General features: G+C 42.8%; 1 protein-coding gene across 1 annotated transcript in view; it reads right to left on the reverse strand.

Annotated features, from left to right (window-relative positions):
- LOC139564180 (thrombospondin type-1 domain-containing protein 7A-like) overlaps window positions 1-14,705 on the reverse strand; it is a 110,577-nt gene that overhangs the window by 61,592 nt on the left and 34,280 nt on the right. Inside the window, exons 2-4 of the mRNA XM_071383440.1 lie at window positions 13,748-14,579; window positions 9,039-9,293; window positions 7,872-8,053 (exon numbers count right to left, since the gene is read on the reverse strand). Coding sequence (XP_071239541.1) covers window positions 7,872-8,053; window positions 9,039-9,293; window positions 13,748-14,579 — 1,269 coding nt within the window. The remainder of the gene's footprint in view (window positions 1-7,871; window positions 8,054-9,038; window positions 9,294-13,747; window positions 14,580-14,705) is intronic.

Raw genomic sequence — 14,705 nt, forward strand, 5'->3', positions numbered from 1 at the left:
TTCCTTGGAAAATATGCAGTATTTTGTTTTTCTATGTGTTATTTCTTACATTGGTACCCCGGGTGATCTTAAGTTTCATTACATACAGCCGGGAGGAACTACTGAATATACGATTAACGTCAACTAACCACCCTTCCTACCAGGAATATGACTTTCCCGAAACGGATCCAGTGTCTTGCCTTCCACCCAATACAATGGACCTGATCCCAGCCGGCGAAGCTACACGACGCCGAAAAAGGGGCAAACGTAGCGGTCTCCTGGTCAGGCTTCGGAGACGAGCACATCGCGCTCCACTCCCTAGCATACTACTCACCAATGTCCAGTCTCTTGAGAATAAGGTCGATGAAATCCGAGCACGGGTAACATTCGAGAGAGACATCAGGGATTGCAACGTGCTCTGCTTCACGGAAACATGGCTAACTGAAAAGACGCTAACGGAGTCGGTGCAGCCAGCTGGTTTCTTCACGCATCGCGCAGACAGAAACATACATCTTTCTGGTAAGAAGAGGGGCGGGGGGGTATGCCTCATGATTAACGAGACGTGGTGTGACCATCATAACAACACTCAGGAACTAAAGTCATTCTGTTCACCTGATCTAGAACTCCTCACAATCAAATGTAGACCGCATTATCTACCAAGGGAATTCACTTCGGTCATAATCACAGCCGTATATATTCCCCCCCAAGCAGACACATCGATGGCCCTGAACGAACTCTATCTGACTCTCTGTAAACTGGAAACCACACACCCTGAGGCTGCATTCATCATAGCTGGGGATTTTAACAAGGCTAATCTAAAAACAAAACTCCCTAAATTCTATCAGCACATCGATTGTCCGACCAGGGCTGGCAGAACTCTGGACCATTGTTATACTAACTTCCGCGACGCATATAAGGCCCTCCCCCGCCCTCCTTTCGGAAAAGCTGACCACGACTCCATTTTGTTGATTCCAGCCTACAAACAGAAATTAAAACTACAAGCTCCCGCGCTCAGGTCTGTTCAACGCTGGTCCGACCAATCTGAATCCACGCTTCAAGACTGCTTTGATCACGCGGATTGGAATATGTTCCGCACGGCGTCCAACAACAACAATGATGAATATGCAGATTCGGTGAGCGAGTTCATTAGGAAGTGCATTGACGATGTCGTACCCAGAGCAACGATTAAAACATTCCCAAACCAGAAACCGTGGATTAACGGCAGCATTCGCGTGAAACTGAAAGCGCGAACCACTGCTTTTAACCAGGGCAAGGTGACCGGAAACATGACCGAATACACACAGTGTAGCTATTCTCTCCGCAAGGCTATCAAACAGGCTAAGTCCCAGTACAGAGACAAAATTGAATCGCAATTCAACAGCTCAGACACAAGGGGTATGTAGCAGGGTCTACAGTCTATCACGGATTACAAAAAGAAAAGCAGCCCCGTCGCGGATCAGGATGTCTTGCTCCCAGACAGGCTAAATACCTTTTTTGCCCGCTTTGAGGATAATACAGTGCCACTGACACGGCCCACTACCAAAACCTGCGGGCTCTCCTTCACTGCAGCCGAGGTGAGTAAAACATTTAAACGTGTTAACCCTCGCAAGGCTGCAGGCCCAGACGGCATTCCCAGCCGCGTCCTCAGAGCATGCGCAGACCAGCTGGCTGGTGTGTTTACGGACATATTCAATCAATCCTTAGCCCAGTCTGCTGTTCCCACATGCTTCAAGAGGGCCACCATTGTTCCTGTTCCCAAGAAAGCTAAGGTAACTGAGCTAAACGACTACCGCCCCGTAGCACTCACTTCCGTCATCATGAAGTGCTTTGAGAGACTAGTCAAGGACCATATCACCTCCACCCTACCGGACACCCTAGACCCACTCCAATTTGCTTACCGACCCAATAGGTCCACAGACGACGCAATCGCAACCACACTGCACACTGCCCTAACCCATCTGGACAAGAGGAATACCTATGTGAGAATGCTGTTCATCGACTACAGCTCAGCATTTAACACCATAGTACCCTCCAAACTCGTCATCAAGCTCGAGACCCTGGGCCTCGACCCCGCCCTGTGCAACTGGGTCCTGGACTTCCTGACGGGCCGCCCCCAGGTGGTGAGGGTAGGTAACAACATCTCCACCCCGCTGATCCTCAACACTGGGGCCCCACAAGGGTGCGTTCTGAGCCCTCTCCTGTACTCCCTGTTCACCCACGACTGCGTGGCCATGCACGCCTCCAACTCAATCATCAAGTTTGCGGACGACACTACAGTGGTAGGCTTGATTACCAACAACGACGAGACGGCCTACAGGGAGGAGGTGAGGGCCCTCGGAGTGTGGTGTCAGGAAAATAACCTCACACTCAACGTCAACAAAACAAAGGAGATGATTGTGGACTTCAGGAAACAGCAGAGGGAGCTCCCCCCTGTCCGCGGCGACGGGTCAGTAGTGGAGAAGGTGGAAAGTTTTAAGTTCCTCGGTGTACACATCACGGACAAACTGAATTGGTCCACCCACACAGACAGCGTTGTGAAGAAGGCGCAGCAGCGCCTCTTCAACCTCAGGAGGCTGAAGAAATTCGGCTTGTCACCAAAAGCACTCACAAACTTCTACAGATGCACAATCGAGAGCATCCTGTCGGGCTGTATCACCGCCTGGTACGGCAACTGCTCCGCACACAACCGTAAGGCTCTCCAGAGGGTAGTGAGGTCGGCAGAACGCATCACCCGGGGCAAACTACCTGCCCTCCAGGACACCTACACCACCCGATGTCACAGGAAGGCCATAAAGATCATCAAGGACAACAACCACCCAAGCCACTACCTGTTCACCCCGCTATCATCCAGAAGGCGAGGTCAGTACAGGTGCATCCAAGCAGGGACCGAGAGACTGAAAAACAGCTTCTATCTCAAGGCCATCAGACTGTTAAACAGCCACCACTAACATTTAGCGGCCGCTGCCAACAAACTGACTCAGCTCCAGCCACCTTAAAAATGGGAATTGATGGAAATTATGTAAAAATGCACCACCAGCCACTTTAAACAATGCCACCTAATATAATGTTTACATACCCTACATTACACATCTCTTATGTATATGTATATACTGTACTCTATATCATCTACTGCATCTTGCCATCTTATGTAATACATGGACCACTAGCCACTTTAAACTATGCCACTTTATGTTTACATACCCTACAGTACTCATCTCATAGGTATATACCGTACTCTATACCATCTACTGCACCTTGCCTATGCCGTCTGTACCATCACTCATTCATATATCTTTATGTACATATTCTTTATCCCTTTACACTTGCGTGTATAAGGTAGTAGTTGCGGAATTGTTAGGTTAGATTACTTGTTGTTATTACTGCATTGTCGGAACTAGAAGCACAAGCATTTCGCTACACTCGCATTAACATCTGCTAACCATGTGTATGTGACTAATAAATTTGATTTGATAAATGAGAGTGAAAAGAAGGAAGCCTGTACAGAATAAACATTTTCCAATAAACATGCATCCGGTTTCCAATAAGGCACTAAAGTAATAACTTTTTGTCCTGAATACAAAGCGTTATGTTTGGGTCAAATCCAACACAACAAATCACTGAGTACCACTCTTCATATTTTCAAGTATGGTGATGGGTGCATCATGTTATGGGTATACTTGGCATAGGCAAAGACTAGGGAGTTTTTTGGGGGCTAAAAATAAACAAAAAATCCTACAGGAAAACTTTCAGTTCAGTTCAGTCTGCTGTCCAACAGACACTGGGAAACAAAGTCATCTATCAGCTGGACAACTACTTAAAACACAAGGCCAAATATACACTGGAGTTGCTTACCAAGACAACATTGAATGTTCTTGAGTGACCTACAGTTACAGTTTTGACTTAAATCGGCTTGAAAATCTATGGCAACACATAACAATGGCTGTTTAGCAATGATCAACAACCAACTTGACAGAGCTTGAATAATTTTTCAAAGACTAATGGGCAAATATTTTACAATCCAGGTGTGCAAAGCTCTTAGCTACTTGCTCAGAAAGACTCACAGCTGTAATTGCTGCCAAAGGTGATTCTATCATGTATTGACTCAGTGGGTTGAATACTTATCTAATTAAGACATATTAGTGCTTTATTTTCCATTACATTTAAAAAAATATATATATAATTCTTCTTCCACTTTGACATTAGAGTATTTCATGGAGATAGATGACAAAAAATGACAATTAAATACATTTTAATTCCACATTGTAACCCAACAAAATGTGAAAAAAAGCCAAGAGGTGTAAATATACTTCTGAAGGCACTGTAGATAACACTGCTGTGTGTACTGTGTATGACATGACACACAGAGTTTGTGTGTGTATTTGTATCTTGTGGTGTATCGGTCACAATAGGAGAGATACGTCTATCTTCATCATACTTAAAGGGGCAATATGCGATTTCTACACAGTTTTTAAAAACTTTTAAATGAATGATATATACACATTGATCCTTGAAGAATAGAACTTAAAAATGCCTCGAACTGTTTACCCCATCCGAACCGAAAATATAAACTTGTTTTACTCCAATGTTTGTAAACACTGTAATTGTAAAAATACACTGTATAACCTCAAAACATGGTTGAAACTAAAGCTATAGTAGTCCTTGCATCGAATTTGAAAATGATTACATTTCTCCAGCTCCATCCCTCAGTTGTTTACCAAATCAGTGGCGGGGTTAACACTTTGTTGTTGTTTGAACTGCAGATTGCCCCCTTCAAGCTCAAATTAGCACTTTCTCCTGTGCACAAAGAATATTGTCAGAATATAATTATCACTTCACCAACAATTACCGTTCCAACGACAGGAACATCTCCTGATATATATTGAGTGGCTGCTGCCAATATACTGACTCAAATCTCTAGCCACTTAATAATTAAAAATGGGATGTAATAAATGTATCACTAGTCACTTTAAACAATGCCACTTTATATAATGTTTACATACCCTACATTACTCATCTCATATGTATATACTGTTCTCTATACCATCTACTGCATCTTGCCTATGCCGTTCGGCCATCGCTCATCCATATATTTATATGTACATATTCTTATTCATTCCTTTAAACTTGTGTGTACAAGGTAGTTGTTGTGAAATTGTTAGATTACTTGTTAGATATTACTGCATGGTCGGAACTAGAAGCACAAGCCTTTCGCTACACTCACATTAACATCTGCTAACCATGTGTATGTGACCAATAAAATGTTATTTTATTTGATATACTAGCTAATTGTGCTTCTTGCGTAATGGAAATGCTTTGTGTTTTCCTCACCATCTCCACTGGTGGTGCTTAGGCTTAGAATCCTTGGTAATATAATTACCAGTGCAGCATTGACTTAAACTGGGCTTGACAGGTCTGAGTGTCAAAGCCGAAGTGTTCTCACTTTTCTAAGGCTTAAGAGTCACACCAGGACAGTTGACGATGCACAAATCAGGTTATGTTATGAAAGGAGCTCCACTTCCGTTGTTGCCTCTCGCTGTAGTATGCAGTGTTCAAGAGTTGCTATGGTAATTCTGTAATGGCTACGCTAATTGTAGAGCACAAAGCGGGATTTTAATGGTGTTTTTCAGATGCTGCTGGTGTTAGGAAATGTCAGAATGGACACAAGGTATGGAACTGTGAATACTGTACATGACAATATGTGTTACTGAATTTGTTAGACACGAGACAATGATGCTGAAATAGTTTGGTGTGCCAACATGTAACAATTTTTTTCTTTGTTGTGAAATGTTTGGGACTTTCGTACAACCTTTACAGACTTGAGACATGCAACATTATCAGAGGTGGGGCAAAATTTGTCACGTTATAGCATAGTCTTCTTTGATGTTGATTATTACACATGAAATGGTTGGATGGTTAATGAACATAACGCCATCAGATATGCATCCGTATTTTGGTGTTGAGACAGTTTTACATAGGAAAGACTTTGTTATAGGAAAGTGGTAGGGAAAGATCGAAATTTACTTGGGGAAGTTGTGGTCTGAAATAGGGGAGGGTTGTGTGTGTTTTTATTGGACACAGGGAAGGGCACTGCGTTTTTCCCATGATTTACATTTTCTCTTCTGCTTGTATTTTCCCTATAAACAATGACTTGACTTACTTTTGATATTACCCTAATACAATTTAGAAACATTTGTTATGGCGTGGCTATTATTAAGCTTTAGCTACTGCAGGCCTATGATATGAAGGCAGCGTGCCCCGGCGCTCCAATTGGACTCTGACAGTTGAACTTGAGGTGAGGAAGACTTGTTTCAGGCCTACCAGAGTTACTTCTATAATCTTACAATATAATGCTTATCTTTATACAAAATATTCTGATTGAAAATGAACTAATTCTACTTCTACATTCTATATCTGTATAGCAGACGCAGTAGCCATCTGACATAAAGAAATGCATGTCGGTGTCGTAGCATGTCACCGGCATATCTCTCTCTATTGCTCTAGGGTTAGGTCTAAGCTTCTCTTCCTTTATATAGGCTATATATATTTATTAAAATGTTAATATCATACAGTGGACATCTAAGCCCTGATACATGAAGTGCTCAAATTTCTGATAGCTGAACTGTAAGGTGGACAATTATTGTTTTAGGAAAGTAGCCTAAAAACCAATCAAAAATAGGCTATAAAGTTTTGCATATGCTACACATCGAAACACAAGGAATAGTGTTTTTGTAATTTGCTATAGGTTGTTTAAGGACACGTAAATGTGGCTCATTTGGCCAATATCCCTCGTTTATTGATGAGCTGGACGCGCCAGGTCGGATCTGAATGCATATGGATGTCCGGTAAATTAACATCTTCCCTGTCATGTTGTTTCCTAAAGAAAACTCTCAAATGGCATATTGTTTTTATGAAGATTTTAGAAGATCTGTCGCCAATTGGATGGAAACCTAGCTAGTGCGCTAGTCCCGTGTGGCTTTGATTATGCCTGCACCTCACGGTTCACCAGCAGCCCTAAACATCTTAAGAATACTCTACCAGCCAAACAAGCTGGTACGAGTTGTACTTAAACTCCTCCCTCATACTCATCTGGAGGTTGAGCATTTTTTTGTCTCTATCTCTGTAATGTGTCTGTATCTCTGTAATTTGTCTCTATCTCTGTAATGTAAGTATATGTATTCATGTAGAAAATAGGGACCACAATGGACATAAGTCCCAGACTTATTTACAAAATCTTTGTGTATATATGTATATATTTTTTACTGACAAATAAAATCAACCAATCAATCCAAACTGAAAGAGTCATCTGTTACAAAACACTAAAAAGTTGAATGTCATTCAGAGATTGTCAAGCCTTCTATACTGGGTAGGCCTACAAGGTAGGGAGGGAAGTATTTTCTGTTTGTCAAGATTGACATAGTCTATTTATTGTGATGTTGAAAACACAAACCATGATATGGAAGTGCCAGAAGTCGATATGCTTTGTCTATTGATTGTGTGGTGCATTGGCACAGAAACCTGTTGGTGGTAAACTCTTTGCATATATTTTATATAATTATAAATATGGCTCGTCTGGGGTAGTCGGCGAACCCCTGACTTTTTGGCCCCTCGACTGTGAAACAAAAGTATGCTGAAGTTGATATCCACGTTTATAAACACAGGGTCGTCAACGTGATTTAGAGTTAATTCTATGAGGGGAAAGGGTGTTCCATTTATTTTAATGTACAAGGGGAGGGTCATGTGAAAATATTTTTACGTTGGGGAGGGGGGGTGCATATTTTTTTATGACACCTTGATTTGGACCAGCCCCTCCCCCCAATACATTTTGATCAGTCCCTTATATATAGGAAAGACTTTGTTATGGAAAAGTGTTATATGTAGAAAAGCCTCATTACCATCTTTGTCTTTGAGGTTGTTGAGGTAGGTCAGTAGTTCGGCGTTGGCCTGGACACAGTACAACTCTCGATTCTGGAGCCCTCCCCCACACAGGCCAGTCTGGTTGCTACGCCGACGGTCCTGTTGGCTTAGCAATGAATCCACCCTACAGTCGCTCCACTCTGTAGTCCTCCAGGTGTAACTGTGACGGTGACAGAGATGGGTGTGTGGGTGTTTTGCTGTCAAAACACATTTAAAATCTGACTGATGTTTCTTTAGCTAATCAAATCCCTGACATGTCTGTGCTATAAAAACACATTTGTAACTTGTGTGTTGATCTGTTCTACCTGCATCTGAGGCTGCAGCTGCCAAACTTGAATTACACTAATCCTTATCGTTCCACTACAACTTCAATAGCTATCAGCTCCATGTTTGGCTAATTGCTTCCAATCCATGTAACACATGAGTAATATGAAAAGATACATTTTAGTCATAAAAATAATACATTTTAAAGGCTATGTCACGACTGATAGTTTTATAGATGGTGTGGTTTTGAAGTATTTCGCAGAATCGGAACAGGAAAGCTCAAGTGTTGTGTGAATGGTTGTGTAAAGACGGGATATGATCTGTGTGTGTGTGTGTGTGTTTGCGTGGCAGGTTACAGGATAGACAATATTGTCATAGACTCCACTTGACTGGAGTCTGTGTCTGGCAAAAGCTCAAACACTTGCACCAATCTTTCTCCATATGCTCTCTCCTCCACCACAGACACAGGCCCACACAAACAAACTCATAAGGGCCACCCAGGAGAGCGAATTAGCTAGGTGAAGTAGCTAATGGGAAATCAACAGGATGAATGTATCACCTCTGTCAGTGAGAATCCAGTAGACTTTGGGATGTTAGTGCACTAAGTGGTTCCAATTTGTTGAAAACTTCCTGGAGGCCTATCAGGTTCCTGAACTATGTACGGTAGTATCTTTCGACACACTGGTACTACTGTGTAATACATTACATTTGGACACGACATTTCATAATTTTAAATTCCACTAATACAACATTGACTTAACCCACGTTCAAGCTCTAGGCCTACCATAAATGTTCCGTATCTTTCTTACCATATATTTAGTGTAAAACTATAACTTCCACACATACAGCCACACATCCTCATGACACTACGTGACACTCACGTGGCGCAGGGCAGTACTCCATCCCCCTGGGGGTCACATGGCTCCGTCTCCTCCAGCGGCGGGCAGTCCTCCCCCTCCCCCACGGAGAACTGGTGCACGCGTCTGGTCCTGGAGCGTTGGCCCCGGGGGGACTCAGGGTCTGGGTCTAGACAGGCCTTGGAGCAGGGGCCCCAGTCTGCCCACTCGCTCAGCTTACAGTCCTTAGCGAGGATGCAGGACTGGACCGTCAGAGGGAGGTCCCTGGGCAGACACCGACTGGAACACAGAGGTGAGGCGAGAGCAGAGGAGTGGCAACGTCAGTGATCTGAGATCAGTCTGGGAGCTGCCTGCAGTTTGCGACAGTGGATGTGAAAGCTGGTCCTGAGGGAGCCCTGTGTGTATTGGTGGTCCTAGAACAAGTGGTCAGTGGGTTTCAAAGACAGTTGAGGGACATTTTGAGGTAGAATTTGGCGTATGTTGGTTGAATAGTGGAATGTTAGTTTTCGTCCTGTCTATTGCAGTGTGTCATTCATCAAGGAAGCATTGTTTTACGTCAGATAGACTGTTGTGTTGGGTGACGCCACCACCTGTCGAAAGACAATGGGAAGCCAGGGGTCATTCATCAATGAGCTGGATGTAAGTACATGATACTAATACTATCATATACTATAATGTACTAATACTTGTACTATAGTAGAATGTACATTATACTAAACATGTTGTAATAAGCTGTATTTAAGAGTCCTTAAGGAACTGACTGGCATTGAACCCTAGTACTCAACCCTTCACTCAGAATCATCACAACTTAATAAACAATGCAGAAAAAAGAGATGGAAAGGGTTTGTACAACAGCCCGCACATTTAGGATGTGAAATGGTTGCTGGTTCAAATCCGGCTCAAAGGACCATGAGAAGAGGGGTTTTGTACATGTAATACAATACAATACATAAAGTTACTTATACTAGGTTCATATCTACATCAATTCTGAAGGGTAGTGCCTCAAAAGCATCAGAGTAGTAACCACAACTGATCAATCACCAAAAGCAATCACTCTGTTAATCATTCAACTTGCAATTAGAGCTAATGAATAAACGCTGCCTCTTTAAGCTCCTTTAAATGATAAGGAATGAATGCCGACCATTTTGTTCCTTGCTCTGTTGCGTGCATTGCCTTTCCCTGAGGCGCTGCGGCTGACGAGCTTTTACTGCTAATTACAGCTCTGCTTCATTTAGAAACCTCTCATTTAGACGACGCCGATGCCACACCTCACCTCTAGCTTCTCACATTTCTGCTAGAAACGAGTGAAACTGGTTTGAAAAACGCTTGAAAAAGAGCCTGAGTTGTGTGTTTAACCACTCTGTCTCCACAGATTAAGATACCTTTGAATTCTTTGATGTGGTGGGCCTGCAGGTGTGACGTCAGACGAAGATCCGCTGTGCTGCCAGCAAGGCACGCTGGTAGAGTTTCTTTCTCAGTGAACAACATTCAGGAATTAAAACAAAGGTTTTGTGACACAGTGAGGATAATGGCTTGCTTCCTGACTCAGATGAAACTTCACACAACTTCACACAGCTTTAAAGCGTCCATTGACCCTTTTCACGGCATCTCAATCTCTTTCAGTATTTGATGTTTTTGTTGTGTCAACTTTTTATTATATTCTGCGTTGTTGTAGGGGTTTTGAAGTCTTAAAAGTAGTCATACTTTAAAAAAATCTCCGTCAGTCAGACAGAACAGGGACAGACAAACAATTTCACTTGAAATAAGAGAGTAATAATATTTCAAAAACACTCAAACTCTCGTTTTAAAACCAATAAATGTTATACGACAAACAACAAGAAATGCCATGAAATTCCACAAAGCAGAGTTTGGTTTCTGAAGAATATCCACATTGAACCCAAACGTGCTCATTACACAAGGCTAAGAAACATGTACAATTGAAGCCTACAAAACCAGCTGTACTATGTGGGTCAGGGAATGTGAAAACCTGGGAGAAAACTTTTAACCATCTTTTTTAGTGCCTTGATGAAAACAGTTTAGAAAACAGAGTGGAATGGAGGCCAGTGAAGAGAAACAAAAGCATGGTAGTATTTGAGAGACTCAAATATGGGAGACTCAAATATGGAAGACTCAAATATGAGAGACTCAAATATGGGAGACTCAAATATGGGAGACTCAAATATGAACTTAAAGATGTAAAGTGATACTTTCTAGAAGTGCTTCTGGTGGTAAATGGAAACTTCAGAGGCCAACGTGTAAGCTGGAACCTACAGTAAATAGCCTACACATGCATGCTGTTTTCATATGATTACATGTAAAGCCAGCCACTATTCTACAACCAGGCTAAAACAAAGTCTAATGAGTCAAGAGAAAGCTGTGGCCCAACGATGACAGATGTACATCAAACAAAATGGGAAATGAAGTCACCAAGATGTTCGGAGGACGACTGCCTAGATTCACTGAGTATCGCTTCAGAGAGAACCCAGCAAACCGGGAACATTCCCAGAACATTAGCTAAGATTCTCATTAAGTTCTAGTTAGGGTTTTATCTAACTTTAGGATGATAACATCCCAAAAACACCCAAAGAATGTTTTTGATAACAACGTTTTTACTTTATTCAAAAAATGTTTTAAAGGAAATATCCTTGGAATGTTCTCTTAACATTCACGAAAATGTTGTGCACAACATCTGTAACAACCATCACAGAACATTCCCCCAAACGTTCTCATTAGGTTTCCAGGTAATGTAATAACACAATGTACCAGTAAAGTTTTTATAACAAACTGCTGCAACAAAATATAAGGGCAACGTTCTGGGAACGTTATTGCAACATCAGGCAAATGTTTTATACAAACATTGTATAATCATCATCGCAACTGGACAGTTTTTGTGTTATGAAAACATTGCCGCAACCTAACGAATGTTCTGGGAACTTTCACAGAAACAATGTTGGTTTGCTGGGAAGTTTGTTCCACTTTTCTGAAGTGACAAAAACAACAATGAATATTTCAGGACCAGAAATAAACAAGTCAAAGATTAATATTTACCTTCCTAAGGGCGTAAGATTTGTTTTCACGGTTCTTTTGAAATATTTGATCCCAGCCACTGCTGAGAAATTGGCCCCAACAGCGCATTAATGAATATATTTAGTACATAATTGATCAAATCTGTAGCATGTGACTGTCACGTTCCTGACCTGTTTTCTGTTATTTTTGTATGTGTTAGTCGGTCAGGGCGTGAGTTTGGGTGGGCAGTCTATGTTATGTGTTACTATGTTGGTTAATGGGTGACCTGATATGGTTCTCAATTAGAGGCAGGTGGTTTACGTTTCCTCTGATTGAGAGCCATATTAAGGTAGGTGGTTTCACATTGTTTGTTGTGGGTGGTTGTCTCCTGTGTCTGTGTATGTTGCGCCACACGGGACTGTTTCGGTTTGTTTGTTTGTTTGTTTGTTTGTTTGTTTGTTTGTTTGTTTGTTTGTTTGTTTGTTTGTTTGTTTGTTTGTTTGTTTGTTTGTTCGTTCGTTTGTGTAGTCATTTTTTCCTGTTCGTGCGTTCTTCGTTGTATTGTAAGTTCTTACGTCCAGGTCTGTCTACATCGTTTTGTTATTTTGTTTATTATCAAGTATAGTTTGTTTTTCGTCTCGTTTGAATAAATATCATGTCATTTCACAACGCTGCGTTTTGGTCAAATCCCTGCTCCTCCTCTTCAGATGAAGAGGAGGAGGAAAATCGTTACAGTGACACATACATAATGTGGATGTAAGGCTATATAACGGAGACTGTAGCTCTCCTTGCTAGAGATGAAAGACCTCATGGATTCTAAGATGAGAGGGACTGTACCGTGCTGACATTTGAAGTTATTGTCACTCAGCATAAAACAAAGACATCACTCAACGTGAAAGAAAGAGCTTCAAGGCAAGACAAGGTTAGGGACAGCATCAAGCCAAGACAGGGCCCAAGGAAATGTCATTTTACTTGAAAGGCACACGTGCAGTCTTGTCTACTGTATATCGTATATATGATATAATATGTGAAGAACCTGAATCATTGATAACCTGAACCATATTCCTAATGTGAAAGATTTTTATAAAAAGTATTTGGTCAGCAGCATTTAAAAACAAATGACTGTTCTTTTTTAAGTTGAACTGAAATTGTTCTTAATAATCAAGCTTTTTGATTTGAAATTGCATTGTGCAACTTATCCTGCTCTTTTACAGTCAAAGATCACAGAAGACTTTTCAAAGTGCTTTACAAAGTGCTGGCTAAGATTTAATCCCTGTCACGGAATGAGCACCAGTGAATAAAGTAGACATCAGAAGGTGGGAGTGCTCCATTGCTTTGACAGCAAAGCAGAGACAAATAACCATTCCCCTACCTGTCATCCACTGTACATCAGTACAGTACATCACCTCACAACGTAATACTGTGCTTACAGTTCTGCAGAAGATAAAAACAACCCCTTGCAAAGGCCTGTTTAGACATGTGGCTGGTTTGTGCCTATTTTAAGATTGCGTGTTATTTAAGGACAAGCCAAGAGATAACTCAATATGATGACTCACAGAATTACAGTTCTGAAAGGACAAAAACACATGGTTTCCTTTGACCAATGAAATATCATGGTTTCCCCATTTAGACTAAAAGTACAATTTTAAATGACAACCAGCACACAGACACAAACTAAGGCATAAGTATTAACCCAGATCCTGAAATACTGATGCTGAGCCACTTACCTGAGTCCCACCGTGCTCCCGTTCCTGTGTGCACAGGACACCGTGCGACTCTGGTATCCCACCTGGATGTCCCAGAAGGGGCTCTCCTGCCTGTTGAGCCGGTTCCTGGTCCGTTTCTTCTGGATCAGCTCCCTAGTATCAGGGTCTTTGACCCCAGGCCTCTCCCTGGCCCCCCCTTTACCCTTCCTACGCTTGGCCTGCCGCACCGGGCGGGAAATGGGGAGAGAACAGGGCATCCAGGGCCCCACCCTGAGGCTGTACACCCCCTCAGGCCCCTTACAAGGCCCTGGCTTACAGGTCTGGAACTCAGTCAGGTTGGGGCAGGCGGAACCCCCGAAGAGCGGAGGCACCAGGACACTGCGCACCCGGTTCTTTAGGCCGGTTCCACAAGTTTTTGAGCAGGATGTCCAGGGGGTGAACTCAGACACTACACAGTCATGAGGGCAGGGGATGAGGCAGGCCTGCTCTAGTCGAGGCTTGGGCTCAAAGTACTCACAGATGTTGTCGTCTCCGGGAGACTCGTCTGACCTTAGTATGCAGCCCACCTCCCGAGTCTGAATGCCCTCCTCACCCCCATTGCATACGTATGGCCGCATGCCCCCAAAGGTCCTTGCTGACACGGACACACACTGGTTCCAGGCACCCAGTTTCCAGTCGTAAAGGTCCTTGTGCCAGTCGCACACACGGAAGCAGTTCTGCTGGTTGGTAGGCCGCTGGGACTGGTCACAGTTGGTGTGGAGGGTGGTCCAGCCGTCCACGTGGGCACACCACACAGCCCGACTCTGGCTGCCACCTGGGCCACAGTCACTGCCCATACATCTGCCCCATGGCCCTTGGGAACACAACACAGACAGGGTTAAAATCACCTTCTTTTTTTGCATCAAATGGTAAAGTGGATACAGTTTACACTATACAGTATATCAATTGATGGGAAATTGATTATTTTAGGGGCGGTAGT

The sequence above is a fragment of the Salvelinus alpinus genome, chromosome 35 (assembly GCF_045679555.1).
Source record: "Salvelinus alpinus chromosome 35, SLU_Salpinus.1, whole genome shotgun sequence".
NCBI classification, from domain to species: Eukaryota; Metazoa; Chordata; class Actinopteri; order Salmoniformes; family Salmonidae; genus Salvelinus; species Salvelinus alpinus.